The sequence below is a fragment of the Macrotis lagotis genome, chromosome 1 (assembly GCF_037893015.1).
Source record: "Macrotis lagotis isolate mMagLag1 chromosome 1, bilby.v1.9.chrom.fasta, whole genome shotgun sequence".
NCBI classification, from domain to species: domain Eukaryota; kingdom Metazoa; phylum Chordata; class Mammalia; order Peramelemorphia; family Peramelidae; genus Macrotis; species Macrotis lagotis.
The window spans coordinates 880,936,342-880,959,335 of NC_133658.1; the positions used below are offsets into that span (position 1 = coordinate 880,936,342).

At 39.0% G+C, this 22,994-nt stretch overlaps 1 protein-coding gene across 1 annotated transcript in view; it reads right to left on the reverse strand.

The window, feature by feature from the left end:
• Positions 1–8,710: 8,710 nt before the first annotated feature.
• The window catches only part of TNFRSF8 (TNF receptor superfamily member 8), an 86,190-nt gene continuing 71,906 nt past the window's right edge, over positions 8,711–22,994 (reverse strand). Inside the window, exons 10-12 of the mRNA XM_074216917.1 lie at positions 20,279–20,304; positions 18,080–18,281; positions 8,711–14,750 (exon numbers count right to left, since the gene is read on the reverse strand). Coding sequence (XP_074073018.1) covers positions 14,512–14,750; positions 18,080–18,281; positions 20,279–20,304 — 467 coding nt within the window. The 3' untranslated portion in view covers positions 8,711–14,511. The remainder of the gene's footprint in view (positions 14,751–18,079; positions 18,282–20,278; positions 20,305–22,994) is intronic.

Consider the following 22,994-nt stretch of genomic DNA (forward strand, 5'->3'; position numbering starts at 1 on the left):
CCTCGCCAAACAGCCCTTCCTCTTTTGGGCAGCTCTTGATAAGTTACCCCCTTTGGGAGGAGGAACCCAAGGCCCAGAGAGATCACCTGCCTTTTCAACGTTATTAGTGCTACACTAGGAATTCAAGCCAAGTCTTGTGACTCAAGGTAGCTTTCTTCAACAACTTGGATACCCAGAATCCCTTTTAGCTTATAACTTTTATGGGTGGTTTCTTCCTTTTACCTTATCTCGCCTTCTGTTCTTTTGTATCCAGGCCTCTGCCAGGTTCTGAGAATACCATGCATACTTGAAAGGGCAGGAGTTCTCCTTGGCAAGCCTACAACCTCCTTAGAACCAGATCAAACACAAGAGCAGCATAACATCATACTTCTAAAGTTGGAAGATGCTTTGGAAGTCAACCAATGCAGCTCTATCAGTTTTCAGACTAGGAAACTAAGGCCCAGAAAGGTTGTAGTTTTTGATCATTTTATTGATTCCTTAATTTTTCCATGTTATTCCAATATTCTTCATTAATTATTCTAGTTCCTTAATTCATTCCCCCTTTCAGGGGAAGGAAGCAAAAGAGATTTTTTTTTGCTTTCTTTTCTTCTTTTTTTTTTTTACATCTCTATCACTCCTCAACCCACTTCCTTCCACAAACCTTACCCTACCTCCACCCCCAATCACTACTGAATAAAAACTCTTTTAAAAAAATGACAAATGTCTAATTAAGCAAAACATTGACCCCATCTCAAAAGGTGCCTCATTCTTTTGGAGTGTTGTTCCATCCTTGGTTGCTTGGTTTTTAAGTCTTTCCAAGTTTCCAAAGTGACTTTTCTAGTGTCATAGAGGGAGAGTCAGATCTCAGATCCTGTAACTCTAGAGACAGTGTTCCATACCTGGTTCAGAGGGAAACTATCAGAATGCTCTCCACTCTCAGCACCCTCCTTGGCAAAAGAATGAGGTTGAACCAGACATTTACTAATCCTATGAGCAATGATTTTTCCAGGAAAAAAGAGAAATTGGCCAACTGCCTCCTATAACCAACTGCAGGGTGACATTTGACCCCAGTCTGGTTCATTACCTTGTTAAATTTGAACTTCTCTTAATTATGTAACCTTTATAGGAACAATACAGACCTCTGGCTCCTGGAAGCCAGTAACAAATAGTTCTCTCTCCTCCCATTTCCCCTCTTCTCCTGCAATAGATTAAATCTTCAATTCTCATTCCTCCCCCTTTAGGTCCAAAGTTTGGATAATGCCAGATGCTATCTTTCTAGCACTTGAGTTAGACAAGTGAACTAGAGGGGGTCTTGACGTTTTTTGTTAGAAAGTTTACACTAATTAATGTGTTTACAGGGCTTAAATGATAAATAATAATTCTTTCCTCACCTCTACCTCTAAAATGCCTTTTTCTTCAAAACTGCTCAGTCTAAGGCCATGGTTATATATTTATACATTAATTAAATTTTTAGCTATTAGATGGTCAAATAGAGAGGACATGTAATAGAAAGCATTTCATATAAAGTATTCATAAGTAGTCTATGCATTGTTCCCTATTTGACATATTCATATAGATTATCTTTAAAGTATTTCTCATTATGATAGATAAAATTTGCAGCTATATGGTGATTAAACTCTGATAAGTTTTAATCTATAAAATATACTGCTTCTGGCCCAGCCCTCAAAGTCATCATTAGAGGAAAAAATTCCTGTGGAGAAGGGACCAGTCATCTCTACCAACTGGAGCATCCAAGCCATCCTAGATGAAATAGCAAGATACCCTGAGGGAGAGACAAAGGAGAAAATTTATACCAACAGAGGCAAGTCAACACCATCGTTTCCCCTCAGACCCTTATAGAGATAGCCCAAGATCCTGAATATCAATGTTTTGGGAGGAGCAGTGCCACCCAGACCACTGAGCCTCCTTTCCTCAGAGTCATCACTAAATAAAAGAATCCCTATGGAGAACAGGTGCACCTTCCTCAGAGCATCAATATCCAACTGTTGACCAAGTGTCATCTAACAAACAGATAAACTCAGGAGTCCTGGGGCAGAACACCCCAGACAACAGGTCCTACTTCCTGCCCAGCACCCACAGACATCATTCCAGTAAACCTGGCAATTGCTGCTGCCATTGTGGGTGCTGCAGCCACAGTTACTGAAGACCTAGAAAAGAAAGTTCTTGCCTCCAAAATCCTTGACTCTATGAAATGATTCAACCTCAGAAGCATGATTTTATCAGGGGAAATGACATAAAAGACAATACAATATATCTGCTTTGATACCGCATCTTAAGGACCACTGACTTTCCATCTGACTTGTGGCTGAAACCCTCTTGTTGTGTTGTCTGTTGTCACCCCTATTAGAACGTTAGCTCCTAAGATAGTCCTGACATAATCTTACTTCCCCAGCACTTAACATAGTGTCTGGTACATAATAGGCACTTAATAAATGTTTATTGGTTGATTCCCAATAATAATCACCAAATCTAATTAATTAATTTATTCTCAATAAATAAATTGTATTTTTTTTTCTATAACTTTGCCTTTCCTCTTGGAATGCCAACTCTATGGAATAGAGATTGTGCTTTTGTTTCTTTTTTGCATCCTTAGTATAACTGTGGTATACAATAAACATTGAATACATGTTTGTTGATTGATTAATGAGGCAATTTATAATTTATGTAGTTTTTTTCATTCCAATAGCTCTATGAGATAGATAATACAAGCATGGTACCACCATTTGACAGATGGGAAAGCTGAGGTCCAGAAAGGCAGAAATTTGCCCCACTCCCCAATTCAAATTGAATTCTGGTTCCTTGACTTTAAGTCCAGGTTTCTATTGATCCCTCCTAGGTTGATTCTTTCTCCATTCTGAACAAGTGTTCTCTTCTCTGATCCCAGTTTGTCCATCAGTAGAATGGAATGTTGCAGAGGAGAGTCTCATTCAAGGAAAGTTTGGGTTAAGTGACCTCTGAGAATCCTTTCCAAATTTGAGATTCTATGATCTTGATCAATATGAGGTCCAGATTTGTCTAATTTTATGAATTGCTGCCTGGGTTCAAGATCCTGAGGGACTTATGTTCCAATGATATCCCAATAGTTAACAATCTAAGAAACCTTTTGAAAAATCACAATTCCCCAAGCCAGATGACTCCAGTTACTGATGAATGGACCTCTCTCTTTTTCCTAACACTTGTCCACCAATGTTAGGAAAAGAGATAAAGATGATTCCTATGAAAACGATTTCTGGTCTGTGTTTAACTTCCATTGCTAGAGAAAGTAGATGCTTATCTCTGTGAACATTAGATTTGGAATCAGAGAGTCTGGATTTCACTTTTGGTTCTGCCATTTAAAGCCTATGGGATGTTGGGCAAATCACGTTCTCTCGTTAGGCTTTCCCAATTGTAAAACCCCAGATGAAGGGTTTTTATTTTTTCTTTTGTAAACTTTTCTTTATCAAATATCAAATGTTGCACATTTGGAAACATGATTCTCAGAAGTCTTCAGCAGACTGCTAAAGAATTTCATGCCACAAAGGTTAAAAACATCTATATTAGATGATCTCTAAGGTCTTTTAGGACCTTGGTTCTCAAAAAGCAATTATTAAGTCCTTAATTAAGTCCAGATAGTGTGCTAAGTACCAGGGATAAACTAAGAAGACAAAAAAAAAAAAACCTCAAGTGAAAACCAACAGCAGCTGCCCTCAAGGAGTTTTCAGTCTAATGAAGGATATAACATGCAATTATGTACAAACAAAATAGATAGATAAATAGATAGATAGACATATACATCTATGTATTTATGATTCTCTGAAAATAATCAACAGAGGAAAGGCACAACATTAAGGGGGATTCTGAGCTTTTTAATTTTAATTTTTTTTCAGTTACATGTAAAAATAGTTTTCAACATTTATGGTTTAGTAAGATTTTTGAGTTTTACATTTTTCTGTCTCCCTCCCTTCCCTCTCTCCTCCTCATGACAGTGAGTAATCTGAAATAGGTTATACACATACAGTGATGTTAAACATATTTCCATATTACTCATTTTGTGAAAGAAGAATCAGAACAAAAGGGGAAAAAGCATGAGAAAAAATTAATTTTTAAAATTTCATTAAAATTTTTTTAAAGTGAACATTAGCTTTGGTCTGCATTCAGATTCCATAGTTTTTTCTCCAGATGTGGAAGAGATTTTCCACCACAAGCTTTTTAGAAGGGATCTGGGTGGAACTTTTACTAGAGAAACTAGAAGATAAGATGAGGAGGGAAGGCATTCCAGGTTTGGAGGATAGCCATTGAAAATGTAAGAAGTCAAGAAATGGCAGGTCTTGTTTAAGGAACAGCAAGGAAGTCAGGGTCACTATTTCATAGTATTCCTAGAAGGGAATAAGGCATAAAAAGACTGGAAGAATAGGAAATGGTTGGGTTATGAAGGTCTTAAAAATCAAACAACTTTTTATTTGATCCAGAAGCAATAGGAGCCATTGGAGATTGTTGAATGGAGGGGATAGGATGGGGTATGACATGGTTATATGCACTTATACCATGATTATATGTGGAGGATGGACTGGAGTGGGGAGGGTTTTGAGACAGAAAGACCAACCAGAAGGCTATTGCAATAAGCCAGGTATGTGATGCTGAAGGCCTACACCAGCATGTTGGCGGAGGCAGAGCAAAGGAACTGGGAGGTTAGAATGTTTGAAGGAGTATCACTATGTATGTTTGTTTGTTTGTTTGTTTTAGGTTTTTTTGCAAGGCAAATGGGGTTAAGTGGCTTGCCCAAGGCCACACAGCTAGGTAATTATTAAGTGTCTGAGACTGGATTTGAACTCAGGTACTCCTGACTCCAGGGCCGGTGCTTTATCCATTGTGCCACCTAGCCGCCCCCCACTATGTATGTTTAAGTCCCCTGAAATGAGAGGTTGCTGGGGAGAAAAAGACTGAGATTAAGACATTGAACTTAATGAGGAAGTTCTGGAAGCCAAGAGAGATAACACTTACTAGGATCTTGATTGGATTATATAGATTGACTAAACCTCTAAGGAATAGAGGTTATTGAGTGATGATGGAGAGGGTAAGCTTGGAAGTGGATTGGGGAACTAATAGCCTTCCAACTTCCCTACCCTGACCAGTGAGTCAAGGGTATGAGTGAAAGTGCAGAAGCCTGGTCTCAGTGAATCCCCCCAAAAGGGGAAAAACAAAAAAGAAAAAGATTAGAGGCGAAAGCAGGATACCAAGATCTGAGGATCATACAAGGTAGAAAAACAAGCCAGCTCTATGGAGTAGACATACTTGCAATATGAAGGGCAATCAGGGAAGAGGGTAGAAGCAAGTCAGTTCTACTAGACTGGGGTGGAATTTGGTGCACCCCACTGGGGTCCTAGAGTGACATTCTTTCACCCTAGACAAATAAATTCTGATGGGTTTTTTTATTAGGTTCTTACCTAGGTCTGGTAGGACCAGGTATTGGGGGAAGGGAGCAAGAGGCTTAGACCCAGACACTGCTGAATGGTCTCCCACTGGGAATAGGAAGGAAGACTCCTGAAGAACTGGAAACTAGTTGATATTCAAACTTCCCACTGGTGAAGAAGGCGGTTTGGGTCATTACTGCTTATCTTACTCAGACAGGGTGAGTCAAGGGTTTTAAACTTTTCTAAACGTTCTAAACTTTTTGCATCCTTATGGCTATCGATGGAACAAGTAGGGGGTAACTTTTGTGTGCAGGATTGAGGGGATGGGAATAAGGAAATGGTCAGAAGGACAGATAATGAAATTTGAACAAAGACATTCCATGTTCTAAAGGCTCTACAGCTTTGACATTGTGTTCTACAGACCCTCCCAGCTCTGACATCCTGTGTTCTAAGGACCCTCCAAGCTCTGACTTGTGTTCTAAGATCCCTCCCAGCTCTGTTATTTTCTATACTCATAGCTCTTATAGTCTAGATTCTAACCTCTTCAGTTCTAAGATCCCTCCCAGCTCTGACATTTTGTGTTAAAAATTCCCTCCCAGATACAAAATTCTGTGGGTCTATGAAGAGATGCTGGGAAATCAATTTCTAGATGACTAAAAATATAAGAAGCCTAGGGTAATTACCTGCCTCCATATCCATAGGGGGCCTGACTTTTTTGTGAGGAAGAGATACTTTTCACTTCTCAGGAGCTTTCAGAACTGAGTGGGCCGAGAGGGAAAACAAGCAGTGAAATCACCAAGCAGAATTAGAACTACTAGGAGTCCACCAAACATCAGAATGGAGACAGCCACTTAGCAGACACCATTTCATGACCTTACTGGTGGTGAAGAATCGATGCTGGAGTCAGAGAACCCAAATTCAAATCCTGTCTCTGGTAGTTACAATCTGTAGGATTTTGGGAAATCACTTGACCTCCCTCTCAGAGAGTTTTATACACTTATACAAACATATGTATGTGAATTATAGACACATATGTATGTATATACATATATGTATGCATATATATATATATATATATATATATTTATACATAGGAAAGTAGTCCTAAAGTGGAATGAGGATGTCCCTGGAGATGGTGAGTTTCCCAGCAATGGAAGTCACCATGTAAAAAACTGGACACCTATTGGTTGGTTTGGATTTCTATTAAAAGAAATCATTCTTATGCAGCTATAAGCCACCATGTGGCTTCTAATGTTGTTTTTACTCTGAGGTTCTATGTTCTGAATGTATTCGAAAGGTTGAACCCTAAAACTACAAGAGATATCAGGGATCACACAGTCTGATCCCCTGGAGTTCTAGAATTTAAGAAGATTCTAGATTCAAGCCCAGACCATTTGACTCCATTCTCCAGTAGTAAAATAGTAAAAGGAAATGAAGAAGCAGTTTTTAAAAGAACAAACAGCCAAGGATTCACAATCATATGAAAAATGCTCCAAATCACTATGCAAATCAAAACTCCTCTGAAGTTTCAGTTCATATTCTGCATAGTGACAAAAATAACAAAAAAAATGAAAATTTTTTCTTTTTTTTTCTTAATTTTTCTTTCCTTCTTTCTTTCATGTTTTTTTTTAGGTTTTTTTTTTTGCAAGGCAATGGGGTTAAGTGGCTCACCCAAGGCCACACAGCTAGGTAATTATTAAGTGTCTGAGGCCTGATTTGAACTCGGGTACTCCTGACTCCAGGGCCAGTGCTCTATCTACTGTGCCACCTAGCCACCCTCTTCTTTCTTTCATTTTGTTCTTTCCTACCATCCCTCCTTCCTTCTTTTCTTCTTCCTTTCTTTTTCTTTTTTCTTTTTTCCCTTTTTTCCTTCTTTTCCTTCTTCCTTCCATTCTTTCTCTCTTTATTTTCTTCCTTTTTTTTCTTTTGCACCTGCTGTGTGCAGACAATGTTGCCTATGCTTAATAAATATTTATGGGACTGGACACACACTAAAAAGCAAACAAGTCCCAGAAAAAAGGAAAATGGTATCACAAGTTGACTCCTGGGTTACCATGTCTCCCAGTTTATAATTCTCTCTGAATTTCCAATTTGAGCAAAACATTGTGGGTGATTTCAAAAGAGTTCTCGTGATCCAGACCCAAGTTCCTCTAAAGAATGTGGTCTGATGAGTAAACAGGGTTTTTTTTTTTTAACAAAGAGCTAGCAGGGGTAGCCCCAAATACTTCAAAATTACCCATGACGAATGTGGGCTTCCAATAATATTAAGGAAGAACAATGAATATCATGACTTATTTCTGTAGTTACTTTTATTCTTAACACTATTTGCTGGAAAGAAAACTTGGAGCTTTGAATTTTATTTTCTTATTTATTTTTTTATTAAAGATTTTATTTATTTTGAGTTTTACAATCTTTACCCTAATCTTACTTCCCTCCCCTATCCCCCACAGAAGGCGATTTGTCAGTCTCTACATTGTTTCCATGGTACACATTGATCCAAATTGAATGTGATGAGAGAGAAATCATATTCTTAAGGAAGAAACATAAAGTATAAGAGATAGCAAGATCAGACAGTAAGATATCTGTTTTTTTCCTAAATTAAAGGAAATAGTTCTTGGTCTTTGTTCAAACTCCACAGTTCTTTCTTTGGATACAGATGGTATTCTCCATTGCAGACAGCCCCAAACTGTCCCTGATTGTTGCACTGATGGAATGAGTGAGTCCATCAAGGTTTATCATCACCCCATGTTGCTGTTAGGGTGTACAGTGTTTTTCTGGTTCTGCTCATCTCGCTCAGCATCAGTTCATGGAAATCCCTCCAGGCTTCCTTGAATTCCCATCCCTCCTGGTTTCTAATAGAACAATAGTGTTCCATGACATAACATATACCTTAGTTTGATAAGCCATTCCCCAATTAAAGGACATTTACTTAATTTCCAATTCTTTGCCACCACAAACAGGGCTGCTATGACTATTTTTGTACAAGTGATGTTTTTACCCTTTTTCATCATCTCTTCAGGGTATAGACCTAGTAGTGGTATTGCTGGATCAAAGGGTATGCACATTTTTGTTGCCCTTTGGGTGTGGTTCTTAATTTCTCTCCAGAATTGTTGGATGAGTTCACAGCTCCACCAGCAATGTAATAGTGTCCCAGATTTCCCACAACCCTTCCAACAATGATCATTGTCCTTTCTAATCATATTGGACAGTCTGAGAGGTGTGAGGTGGTACCCCAGAGATGCTTTAATTTGCATTTTTCTAATAAGTAATAATTTAGAGAAATTTTTCATATGACTATGGATTGCTTTGATCTCCTCATCTGTAAATTGCCTTTGCATATCCTTTGACCATTTATCAATTGGGGAATGACTTTTTTTTAAAAATATGACTCAGTTCTCTATATATTTTAGAAATGAGTCCTTTGTCAGAAACATTAGTTGTAAAGATTGTTTCCCAGTTTACTACATTTCTTTTGATCTTGGTTACAGTGGTTTTATCTGTGCAAAAACTTTTTAATTTAATGTAATCGAAATAATCTAGTTTGTTTTTGGTGATGTTCTCCATCTCTTCGTTAGTCATAAACTGCTTCCCTTTCCATAGATCTGACAGGTAAATTAGTCCTTGTTCTTCTAATTTTCTTATAGTATTATTTTTTTTTTATGTCTAAATCCTGTATCCATTTGGATCTTTTCTTGGTATAGGCCATGAGGTGTTGGTCTAATCTAAATTTCTTCCATACTAACTTCCCATCAGTTTTTTATCAAAGAGAAAGTTTTTATCCCAATAACTGGACTCTTTGAGTTTATCAAACAGCAGATTACTATAATTGTTTCCTGCTACTGCACCTAGTCTATTCTACTGGTCCACCACTCTATTTCTTAGCCAATACCAGACAGTTTTGATGACTGATGCTTTATAATTTTAGATCAGGTAGGGCTAAATCCCCTTCTTTTGCACTTTTTTTCATTAAATCCCTGGAAATTCTTGACTTTTTATTTCTTCATGTGAATTTACTTACAACTTTTTCTAACTCAAAGAATTTTTTTTGGAATTTTGATTGGTAGGGCACCAAACAGGTAGTTTAGTTTGGGTAGAATTGTCATTTTTATTATATTCGCTTGACCTATACAGGAGCAGTTGATGTTTGCTCAGTTATTTAAGTCTGATTTGATTTGTGTGAAAAGTGTTTTATAATTGTTTTCAAAAAGTTTCTGAGTCTGCCTTGGCAAATAGACTCCCAGGCATTTTATATTGTCTGAGGTTACTTTGAATGGGATTTCTCTTTCTAGCTCTTCCTTCTGTATCTTGCTAGACATATATAGAAAAGTTGAGGATTTATTAGGGTTTATTTTATATCCTGCAACTGTGCTAAAACTGCTAATTGTTTCCAGTAGTTTTTTGGATGATTTCTTGGGATTCTCTAGGTATACCATCATGTCATCTGCAAAGAGTGAGAGTTTTGCTTCTTTCTTCCAAATTCTAATTCCTTCAATTTCTTTTTCTTCTCTAATTGCTGAAGCTGAAATTTCTAATACAATATTGAATAGTAGTGGTGATAATGGACATCCTTGTTTCACCCCTGATCTTATTAGGAATGAGGTTTGGAATTTTAGACTTATGAACTATCAGAGCAGGATGGAACATTCAGGAACCTTGAACACAAGAGTTCTTAAACTTCTCTGTGTCTTGGACTGCTTGGGTAGGCAATTGGTAGGTTATTATCCTTTATCTTCAATGAGGACCAAAATGACATGGCTATTTTGGAGTCAAGGTAGAGTGTGTCCAGTTGTGACTGATTAGATCAATATGAATTTGGAATCTTCTAACATAGTTGGGTACAAATAATCCAAATAAACATTTGGAGTGGAGATGTCTCTAAATTTATGCATCTCATTTCTTTCAAGTAGGCAATAAGGTGAAATTGATGGACAACTTCTCAGAATCATTATTTTAAATGCAAAAAAATTTGATAGTTTCAGGTTCAGGTCTCAAGTTAAGAGTCTAGTCTAATCTTTTTATTTTGCAGAGAAGGCTGAAGGTTAATTGACTTGTTCAAAGATCAAACGAACTTGTGAATGAAAGAACCAGCCATGAATCTAGATCACAACTTGTTATTTTATGGTAGGGATTATTTTTACATATGGGTTGAATTAGAAGGTTGATGAAGTCTCTCCAACTTAGAGGGAGAGTCAATAAACATTTATTAAGTGTCTACTATGTTCAGGCATTATGTTAAATGCCGAGGATAAGAAGAAAGACTTAAGATAATTCCTGCCCATTAATGTATTCAGAATAATGAAGGGAAGTGGTTGAATGAGGAAAGCAATCTTTGTCTCAAATTTCTCTGATAAGAGTTTGGTATCACACACACACACAGACAATTGTCATTCTCCAGTTACTAAACGGTCAAAGGATATGAATAAACAATTCTCAAAAGAATAATTGCAAAATATGAAGAAATGTTCCAAATCACTAGTAACAAGAGAAACACAAATCAAAACAATTCTGAAGTTTCACTTCATACTTTGCATATTGGTAAAAATAACAAAATATGACAATAGTTGATGTTGGAAGGGTTGTAGGAAAATAGACCCATTAATACGTTTTTATTGGTGAAACTGGGAAATGGTACAACCATTTTGGAAAGTAATTTGGAATTGTGCAAATAAAGTTACTGAAATGTTCATACCCTTTGAACCAGAAATTCCATTACTGGGCTTATAGATTAAAGAAGTCATTGACAAACAAACCTTTTCCATTAACTCCAAAATGTTTATAGCAGTATTTTTTTTTCTGATAAGATTGGAAACAAAGTAGATTCCCAATAGTTGGGAAATGGCTAGACAAATTGTGGTCCATGAATGTGACAGAATATGATTGTGCTCTAAGAAATGATTGTGATGAATATAGAGAAGTGTGGAAAAACTTATATGAGTTGATGCAAAGTGAAGTAAGCAGTTAAGAAAACAATATACACAGTAACTACAACAATGTAAGTGGAAAGAACAGTGACACTCCAAAAATTAAACAGTAAATGCAACAAAATTCTTAAAAGTGGAACTCAAATAAAGAGATATAAGAATATATCCCCCAAGCCACTTTTTTTGCGGAGGTGGAGGATGCATACAAGTTATACATTACAAATGTTTTCAGAGTTTTTCAATGTATCAATTAATTGAGTGGCCTTTTTCCCCCTCTACCATTTGTCATATAGAATGGCTCTCTGGGAAGGGGAGAGTAAGGAGTATACATGATAATGTAAGAAAAGAAATAAAAATTTCTGCCCTCAAAGAATTCACAATCTAATGGGAACAACAACACTTGATAATGGGGAGGTGGAGAGAAAGGTTATGCAGAACAGGGGTACACAAGACAAAGTTTTGCAGGTGCTGGGAAAAGTTCTGAAGATGTATGAGTTTATAAATTGATTTCATCTTGCAGAATGATGAGTTTCTGGAGATAATGAGGTCCAGAAAAGTAGCTGTGTGGAATTTCTCTGTTCTGTGATTTTGCTACCAGTCTCTTTAGTTCTGTGATTCTACTGGTTTGGAAATATCCATGGATTCCTTGAAAATACTGCTGCCAATCAAAATGATTGACATGCAAGACATCTAAGAGGCAAAACCAAAGTTTATTATAAATGCTTCAGCATTGACCCAGAACTCTTAATGAACTCTGAGTAAGGAAGAGAATTGGAAATGTGTACAATCCTGATGCCAATTTCTCCAATTTCATGATTGTGCTATGGTTATAGGGGGATGTGGAGTGAGAGAACATGAGTCCTGGTTTTGCCACCCACTACGTTTCTGAAAAAAAGTGAGCTTGGACAGGTCACCTCTGCAACTTAGCTTTTTGATCTGTAAAAAGGGGAAGTTTTCATCGATTTAGAGCTTAAAAATTTCTCGTAGTCACCTAATTCAGTGGTATCAAACTCAAATAGAAATAAAACCTCATCAGTGCATATTGACTTAGAAAACCACAAATTAATATTATCTAGGTTGCATTGTATTTTTATTTATTTTCTTAGTCATTTCTCAACTTATTTAATTTTGTTTGGGGCACACTAGAGCATTTTGATGGTAGCTAACAGCTACTGACACCTCAGATATAATCCAACCCTTTCATTTGATGGATATGGAAACCAAGGCCAGCAAAGTTAAATGACTTGTCTAAAGTCGCATAAATAGTAATTGACAGAGCTGGGGTCTGAATTTCAAGCTAAGGTTGGATTAAATGACTTCTAAGGTTCTTACAGTCTTACATGCATGAAATGATATATTCAGTGTTCTTTTTGCTACATCACCAAACTAGAGATGTAAGCCCACAGTATGCTGATTGGCTTGGGTCCTAAAAGTGAAATGCAAATACAGAGAAATTCAAACAAACTTTGTGGAAATGCAAACATGTGTTCACTATCATTCCAAGTAGCATTTACTCAATCCGCTGAATTTGAGAACAAGGATTTCTACCAGCACAAATAATGGATTGTTTGCTATCCTTTCCTCTCAGTATCCCAAGGTTCAAAATAAGCGCAAATCAAACCCCCAAAAACACAATACAAAGGTCCAAAGCTTCCCACTTTGTTCAGAATTTGCTGAGCCACTGACCCCCAAAGAGCAATTCTTCACACTCAGCAATTCTTAGTGAAAGTTACTTCTCTATTATTCTGGGAGGGGCAATCAACTCCTCAAACAGTAGGGGAGGCAATATAAGGAAGAACAGAATTCTCCAGGCAGGCCTAGCTCAGTGTTTTTTGTGGTTTTCCTGTTTTTTCTTTCCTACATGACTTCCCTCCACCTCCTCCACTTCTCAGAGTGGGAAATTAGAGATTATCACTTTTTATTTTACAAATGAGAAAACTGAGGCAAACAGAAGATAAGTGACTTGCTGAGGGTCACACAGCTACTAAATATTAAGTGAGAGTTGAATCTGAATTTCCTTTACTCCAAGATTCTCCTAGTTTAAGTAAGAGAGGAAGGAAGATAGGGGGTTAAGGGTCTAGGAGGGCTCTACCTCAGATGATAGGTGAGCCCTACCTATTGGAAAATCTCATGTCTTAAATGGTACTCTTGTCAGACAATTCCAGGGAGGCTGAGGAAGCAGCAAATGTGAAGTAAGATGGCACTAGCTGGGCACTTGGTACCCACCCAGGATTACAGGAACTGGGTGGGTCAGTGGGGTCTCATCAATTGAAATGGTCAGTGGTAGCTAGGGGCCTTTCCCAGGTCTCCTGCCTGGCAGGAGTGCCCCTGAACCTACAATCCATTGATTTTTCCCTAGGGCTCACAAGATCTGAAGGAGGCACCATACTGTGAACACAAATCCTAGTTTAACTTCCCTTTTGAGTCAAGTGGTCTAACCACAGGGGACTGGCTGAGGGCCTACTTCTGAGACACCAAGATTCTCCAGTGATATGTTTACAGTAAGGCGTAGGCCAATATGGCTCTAGAAGTATTTTGGGAAAGGGACTGAAGGTGTTGGAGTGTGGGGGAAGAGTAAGCAGTAGTCTAGGGTCAAAGCTAACCTCTGGTCTCTGTCACTCTGTACAGAATGGATCACAGGTCTTCTGATGGAGGCAGTCAAGAGTGCCTGGGTGGCCTGGGCCTATACACCAGAGGAGCAATGGAGAGATGATGGGGAAGTTAAGTGATCTCCCAAGGTTATACAGCTACTAAGGATCAAGTGAGATTTGACTCCAAGGTCCTCTTTTCAGTTTAAGTCGGAGAGAAAGGAAGTTAGGGGCTCAGGGTCTAGGAGACCTCTACCTCAGATGACAGGTGAGCCCTGATGAGGAAATCTCATGTCCTAAATGGTATTATTGTCAGATAAGACCAAGGAAGCAGCAGATGTGAAGTAAGAAGGCACTGGAGAGATGAGCACTTCCCCAGCAAACCAAACATCCTGGCAGGCTCTTCAGCATCCCTCTTGCCTCTTCTTTCTTTAAAATGTAATTCTATGACAGGTTGTGATTCATAATCCTTAAGGCAATTCAGGAAGGTCAGCTCAGGCTTCAGTCCTGAGCCGCGTGGCCTGGAGACACGGTTCCATTGCTCAGTTCCTGCTTGTTAGCTCAGTTTCCCAAGCTCGCTCTTGGGGATGCCTGGCCTCCTTCCTCTAGCCTTCACTTGGTAGACACAGCAGTTGGCCAGTGGTACTCCTTCCCTTCCTCTTCCACGGAGAACATGATTTCAATATGGCCCCCAGGGGACAGTTCTGTCTCCTGCTCCGGATAATGGGTGGACTGGTTTGTTTCCAAGGCTTCCTCCTCAAGTTCCAACATCGGGGTGGGGTTCTTCCCCTCAGACACTCTAAGGACAGATCCCAAAATCACCGTGTCGGCTTTCATGATGTAGATATTCTCTGCAAGGCAAGAGGATAGAATGAGACTGGATTTGGATGAACACCATAATGATCACGGGGAACTTTTCTATAGCATTTTAAGAGTTGCCAAGTATTTCATAAACATGACCACCCGGGGGCCTCCCCCTAGGAGATAGGTGTCATTATTGATCCCATTTTCCAGATGAAGGAATTGAGGTTCAGAGACTCTTCCACCATAGGATTTTTCATTTTATTTTAATGTTTTGGAAGCATTTGGGATTAAATGACTTGGCCAGGGTCACAGAGCTGGTAAGTGTCTAAGGTTGGATTTGATCTCAGGTACAGAGCCAGTGTTCTATTTACTGCACTATCTAGTTGCCTTCTTTTTGTAAGAATAATGATAGATTCTAGACCTGTGATTTTACAAACTTTTGGGTAAGAAAATTCCCCCTATTCTCTATCTTAATAGTTGCCTGGAATCAGTGAGGTGACTTGATCAGGTTGCATAGCTAGTATAGGCCAGAGATGGATTAAATATGCCCATTAAAAAACAGCTTTGGCAGGTAATAAATTAAAAAGACCTCAGACCCATTACAGAGGTTGTCCACCTCTTCATACTTCCTTCCTTTCCTTGTGCCAGGGGTAACTTGCTCCAGAGACTTCTTGTTCCCTTGCCAACTGAATTTAGAGAAGTTGCTCTCCATGGGTCTTTCTGTGGTTTCTTATGTGGTTGTGCCACTGGACACTGATATGGGGTGGGTGGGACACCAGGGGAAAGGCTCCCCAATGCTTGGGATGACCCCTCCCCCAGGTTCAAGGAGGAAATGGCTCTCCCCTGAGAAACACCTTAGCTATTACTCAGACTCTCTCTAGGACCCCTGCTCTACTTTTTGGTAAACAGTTTTCTGGTTCTCTAAGATGAAGGGCAGCTTTAGACTTAGAGGTCCTGGATCCAAATCCTCCTGAAGGCATTTAGCATTTTATCTGTCCTTGGGCATATATCACTTAATCACTGGGTTGTCATCTTCTCATCTGTAAAAAAGGAATGATAGTAAATGGCCACTAAGCTCCTTTCCAGTTCAAGAGTTATAATCCTAAGTTTCAAAACTATTTAACCTTCCTGGGTCTCAGTTTTCCCCTCTGTAAAGTGTGGAGGAGGGAGGAGTAGACTAGACAGCTTCTGAGGTCCCTTGTAGCTGTTGATTTATGATCCTATGATGTCCTGATTCCAAGGCCCTGGGTGGGAGCTGCCCCTCTGGCTCTGGGTTTGCTAGAAGGTGGAAGAGAATAAAAAAAGAACCACTCATCCTAACTTCCAAAGAAAACCTTGGATAGCTTTGCTTCACCTCTTGGCTGAAGAATGTCATTGGGATGACATTTTTAGGATAGACTTGATCTCTTCTCCATGGCTCCACCTACTGTGGGCAGAACCCAGGCAACAAGTTTCTCTTTCCTTGGGAGACCAGCTGGGTAGATATCCAGCCCAGGAAGCAATATTCATTTAGGGTCTTTGGTCCTAAATGCTCATCACTAATCAAAGCATATTCTTGTTTACATGTCAGGCACAATGGAGCCTAATGGGAGAAAAAAAGGACTGGATTTATAAGATTTCAATTTCAGGGTTCAAACTCTGAATTTAAGTAACTTAAGTAACTCTCAGTCTCAGTTTCCTCATCTGAAAACCATACAGACAATGCCCACCCAAGGCTCTGGGATCAGAGTATCATAGGTTCATAGATCAGAACTAGAAGGAATCTTATCTAGACTCATCCTCTCATGTTACAGATGAAGAAACTGAGACCAGGCGGGGAAGTGACCTAAAATCATAGGATCAGAGACTCAGAGCTGGAAATGACCTCATAATAATGTTAAAACACTATTTGCCTATTAAAATACTCCTTCCTTTCCCAACTACTATCTTTAGGAGACTGGATTTCTTACAAATTTTCTTTCAATCTCTAATCTTCATTTTACCCTCCAATGTAACCATCCCTGTGTTGTTAGCACAAAGTAGTTATTTGATAAATCCTTCCTTTCTTTCCTCCCTATTCTTTTCTTCCTTCCTTCCTTCCTTCTTCCTGTCTTTCTCCCTCCCTTTCTACTCCTTTCTTCCCTTCCTTTCTTCTTTCCCTCCTTCCCTTCCTTCCTCCCTTTCCTCCTTCCTTTTTTCCTTCCTTTCTTCCTTCATTTGTATCTTCTTTTCTTCTTTACCTATCATATCTATTGCCTCCTTCAAGACTCAGGACAAAGTCAACATTCTCTTAACCTAGGGAGTCTTCAGAGAATTATGAGACTAACCCCCCAGCTCCTGGTGAGAGTTTCCTTTGCAGCATTCCATCATGGCTCATGGATTCCATTGTATGTCCTGTCCCTTTTCATTTGCCCATGTCCACAGTGTTCATTTCCATATTCTTCAGTAATTTATTCATTTAGCAACCACTGAATGAGCTTTACACCATGTTAAAGCTTCATCTGTAAACTTCCTTGGAATGCCTCTGTTCTCTCCCCACCCCAACTAAAATGAGAAGACACAAATCGTGGGTTCTATATCAAACCTTTCACATCTACTTGGTGCTTAAATGGGTGCTCTTTAAAAGGGGGGCAGAGAATTATAATCAATCATGAACATTTCTATAATTCTTTAGACTCTGCTGAGAGCCTTTCTCACCTCAACCCTGGGAAATAGGCAGTACAAGTGAGATTGTCCCCATTTTGTTGATAAGGTACCTGATATTTAAGTGACTAGTCCAAGGTCATACAACTGATCAATTTGCAAGATCATAGATTAAGTGGTGGAAGAAAAATCAGAGGAAGATTTGTATGATAGAATGTTAGTTATGGAGTCAGAGGTCTTGCGTTGAAACCCCAGCTCTTAGGGCATAACTAAGTGGCACAGTGGAAAGAGTACCAGCCCTGGAGTCAGGAGGACCTGGGTTCAAATCTGGCCTCAAAAACATAATAGTTGCCTAGCTGAGTGACCTTGGGCAAGTCACTTAACCCCATTGCCTTAAATAAATTAAAAAAAAGAAACCCCAACTCTACCTGAGATCTGGGAAGTCCTGGATAACTTAACTTCTCTGAACTTCAGTGGCCTCACAAAGGGATAGGATAAGACTAATTCCAGACTTCTGTCTAGCTCTCAAGTTCTCATTTTTGTAAAGGAAGAAACTGAGACCCAGAAAGGTTAAATGATTTGCCTAAAACAGTAGGAGTTGGGTCTGAACCCAGATAATCTGCTACCAAGCCTACAAGGGTGATCAATCTCTGACTGACACTGGCCCTTGCAGTTGCTAATGAAGTTTTCCTGTGTCAAGGTCTTGACTCCTTCCAAACAGACAGCTTCACATACCAGACTCCCAGTGACTCACCAATCTGGTTATTGGTATGTTCTGTGGCTGCCCTGGGCTCAGCAATGTCCCCGGGGTCAAGATTTTCAGTAGCTTTCAGATCCAGGCCAATGGCTTCTCTGGAGGAGGAGGTCTTGTGGTTGTTTGTCTCCGGAGCAGAGTGGTTACCCATTAATACTTGTATTTCAGAGATCTTAGCATTCCCTGGAAGATTCGTGGGCTGCTGACATAAAGGACATGGGCTTGAAGAATGAGGGAAGCCAATATAATCCCTAGGATAGGAGAGACTCAAACTGGAACTCTGGATGCCAAAGAAGCTTACTTCTGACGTGCAGAACTTTGGTCTAAGGAGGATGGGGAGTGGGGCTACACCATCTCTGTCAGAGTCAAGCTTCTGACTTGGTCATATAAGTGTATATATAGAATAGAACAGATAGAATTGTATATATAATTATAAATGTATATGCATGTATGCATTGGCATATGATAGTATATATATATATATATATATATATATATATATATAATGCATATATCCTATTGCTGTTCAGTCATTTTTCAGTTGAGTCTGAGTCTTCATGACCCTTTTGACATTTTCTTGGCAAAGATATTGGGATGATTTGTCATTTTCTTATCCAGCTCATTTTATTGATGAAGAAACTAAGGCAAACAGGGTTAAGTGACTTGTCCAAGATCACACAACTAGTAAATTTCTGAAGACACACTTGAACTCAGCTCTCCCTGACTCACAGAATCACCTAGCTGCCCATATTTTATATGCATATATATGCACATACATATATATATTTGCAAACATATTTGAATATTATTAACAGTAACACTATCAACAAATAAATTAATGCTAATTATTATTAAATCAGTTGTGTGACTATTGTTCATTTTATAGTCAATATTATTAATATGTAAATATTATTAATAACAGCATTACTAATATTATTTAGAGACCAGTGTGGTCTGGAGTAGCTAGCCATATATATATGTATATATAAAATGCATATATATATATGTGCACATATAGTGTATATACATAAATATTTTTATTTCATTTGAATTTCACAGCAACCCAGTGAGGCAGCTGGTATTAATATTCCCATTTTCAGGTGAATAAACTCAGGCAGAAAGACATTATTTGACTTTCTCTAGCCCAGAGTCAAACAGTTCTATATTTAGAAATGGAAAGGGACCCAAGAGGTCATTGAGTCCAATTCCCCCTCATTTTATAGAAGAGGAAACTGAGGATGGGAAAGATTAAATGACTTGTCTACCTCCTCACTTAAATACTGTCTTCTCAGGTCACCATCACTCAGTTTCATCCCCATGCTCTGGCCTTGAGGAGGAAGGACTCCCCCCTTTCCCAATCCCCAGTCTAATTCAGGGCAGTCTAAGGCTCAGGCTGGTGCCAGGTGGGTATATACCAGGAGAGGGAACGTGTTCTAGGCTCCTAGGACTGACTACTGCCTAGGCTGGTGCAGTGGATAGAGTTCTGGGTCTGAAGTCTAGAAAATTTGAGTTTAAATCCAGCCTCAGTTACTTGTTAGCTGTGTGATCCTGGGCAAGTCACTTAACCTCTGTTTGTCTCAGTCTCCTCAACTGTAAAAATGGGTAATAACAGTAGAACCTACTTCCTAGGGTTATTGTGAGAATACAAAGAGATTACAATTGTAAAGAGTCTTGTATATAGTAGATACTTTATAAATGCTTTGGTGATTTTTTTCCCTTCCTTTTACCAGTCAAAAAAGTGTGAAGAGAGGGAGACAAAGAAATGGTTTCTTTGTCCTGGGTCCTCTGGACTTTTCTAGGTCCCTCCCTAGAAACATTTCAGACACGAACCGACAAAACTCAGTAGTGAGATAGTGCCTGCAGGTGGCTGATCGCTACTCTGTTCTGGAAAGTCCCAGTTGAATAAGCCAGCACTTGCAACTTGGGTTCCTGGCATCAGTTCCAGGCCTGCAACAGAAAGCCCTCCCTACACTTAGACTCAATCTTAGGGGCAAAGACTAGAGTGCATTGGCAGGGTGGTAAAAGGCTGGATAGCTCCCAGCTCAGCAGCCGGGACATAGGAGAGCCCTCACTCTAGAAGACCAGAAGAAATTTAGGGAAGACTATTAACCCTCAATAGATTGCCCTGGGGATTTGGTAGAAGTCGTTTTAGGAAGGGAAAGATTTAGTGGATTTTTGCCCAGGGGAGGACTGACTTACTTGGCAATTTTTCCTGGGGCTGTGACCTAGAACACAAACAAAAGAATCATCGTCAATGAATTCCCATAGAGATCCAGATGGTGCACAGCTTTAGAGGTCGGTCAGCTAGTCAGATCTCATTTTACAAAGAAAGAAACTGAAGTCATCGAAGGAACAGAGGAGCTTAGTCCTAGAACTTGATGGGACCTCACAGGTCACCAAATCTAAATTCCTCATTTTCAGATGAGGAAAATGAGGCCTAGGAAAATAAAGAGACTTACCCAAGGTAAGTACACATCAAAGGTGGGATTTGAACTCAGGACCTCTGATTATAAGTCCTGCCCAACTTTTTAGCAACACCATTAATGTTGAACCCCAAGTGAAACCATGGAGGAAAACATGGGGAAGTGGGAGGGAATGAAAATGAATGCCTTTTGATTGAGGAAAAAAAAGAAAATTTGTGTAAGCAGCATCTTTGAAGCAATAAGAATCTGTCTTTAGGGGCAGCTGGGGGGGGCATAGTGGATAGAGCACCAGTCCTGGAGTCAGGAGGACTTGAGTTCAAATGTGGCCTCAGACACTTAATAATTACCTAGCTGTGTGACCTTGGGCAAGTTGGCAGATCACTTAACACCACTGCCTTAAACAAATAAAACTTTTTAAAAAATTTTAAAAAAAGAATTTGTCTTTGATGGAAGCAGAAAAGGACCAGAGAGATCCCAACTGATTCTAATCTTCAACTCTAAGGTTAGTAATGATTCTAGCCCAAATCCTCCTTTATATTACCTCAATATCCCCTAACAGATCTCTCCTCCAATTACTTAGCTAAACCCTTTCTAAACTTCTAAGGTGTGATTTAAAATGATAATATTATGATATCATAATTAGGATGTGAAGTTAACAAATAGTGTAGAATTTAAAATACAGGAAATGAGTATTAATCTTTTCCAAGTAGTCCTTTTAGGACTTCTCATGCTTATTCTACTGAAGACCTAGAAAACAAAATCCTTAGCATTATCAGATGATTCAATATAAGAAACTGTCAAGATTTTATCAGTAGGGATGACACTAAAGAAGTAGCATCAGTTTATGCTTTACTGCCACTGCACCCCAAGCATAATCTGATTTGCTATCTGATTTGCAGCCATATGGATAGTCTCCTCCTTGAGAGAAGGAATCATCTCACTTTTCTATTTGTATCCCAAATACTTAGCATAGACCTTTGCATACAGTAAGCAACTAATAACTGCTTTATTCATCCACTCATTCCTCATTCCCATGCTTTTGTTGGAAATATGGTAGGAATTCCTCCTCAAGAAAAATCTGTGACGTATTCTGCTGTATCACCACCAGCCATCATCATTTACCAACAATCCAAGGAAAGGGACACATGATGTCATTGACAGAGGGAACTTCAAAGTGAGGCTACTTCCTCTACCATCCACATAGGCTGGCACTACCTCTTCTAATTTGCGGTTTTTAAGGTTTCCTGGTACACTGAGAGAGACTAAGAGACGTGCCTAGGATTACACAACTAGGATGTATCAGAAGTCTTCCTAGTTTTCAGACCAGCTCTCTACCCACTACTACTCTGTGCTGCTTTCCCATAGACATTGATAGGTTGGAAATCCCTTTACTGGCATCATTTTATTTGAGCCTTACACAATCCTCTAAACTGGGAACTAGGGGTATTGCCATCCTTGATATTTTCAGATGTGAAAAACCAAGGCAGACAGAGGTTTGGTGACTTACCTAAAGCAAAACAGTAAAAGTTCTAGGCAGGATTTGAACCCAGGTCTTTCTGTGTCCAAGTCCAGCACTTTAGGCAAGAATGATAGGAAATCTTCATATTTTAAGGGTAGATATAACTTCTAGATATCATACCCGACTACAATCAAGCATTTTAAAAGTTTGTGAAATGATTTATATACAATGTCTCATTTGAAGGTGGATCCTAGAATATTACAATTAGAATGACTTGAGCTCAAAACTTGCCTTTGATGCTTACAGCTGTGAGACCCTGGGCAAGTTGCTTCACATGTTTCTGCCTCAATTTTCTCAGTTGTAAAATGGGATAGTAATAGTGCCCACCTCATAGAGTTTAGTCCATTTTCCTCAGATGACTGATTCTGAGAGTCAGCCTGGTATAGTGAATGCAATACTGGACCTGTAATCAGGAAGAACTGGCTCATGTCCCACTTGTGACATTGCCCATGAGATCTTGGGTAAGTCACTTCACCTCCAAGATTCAGTTTCCTCATCTGTAAAATGTGGAGATTGGACTAGTTGACCTATTCTACCTTTAATCCAAGAGAAGAATCCTGGCTCTGGTACTGACTTCACAGGGTTGATATAGAGTTCAAATGGGAATAATAATAATAATAATAATAATAAATAGCATTTGCTATCACTTTAATGTTTGCCAAGATCTTTAAAAATAGTATCTCTTTTTATCCACATGACAAAAAGAAGGAATAATGTATTTAAAGTCATATATATAATTATCAGTTATGACTGTGTACTCTCATGGTGTCAAGTAGGGCAGTCTTTTATTTATCTTAAATTTTACCTCTCTCAAATTCAAACAAATTTCAAATTCTAGTGTGAAATTTGAAGAACAAGTTTCCCTCCCAATCTCCTTTCAGCCTCTCTCTCTGAGTCCACCAACAACCATTTATTAATCATCTACAAAGAACCACAGGAGGAAAAGGACATAGACCCAGAAAAACCACACATA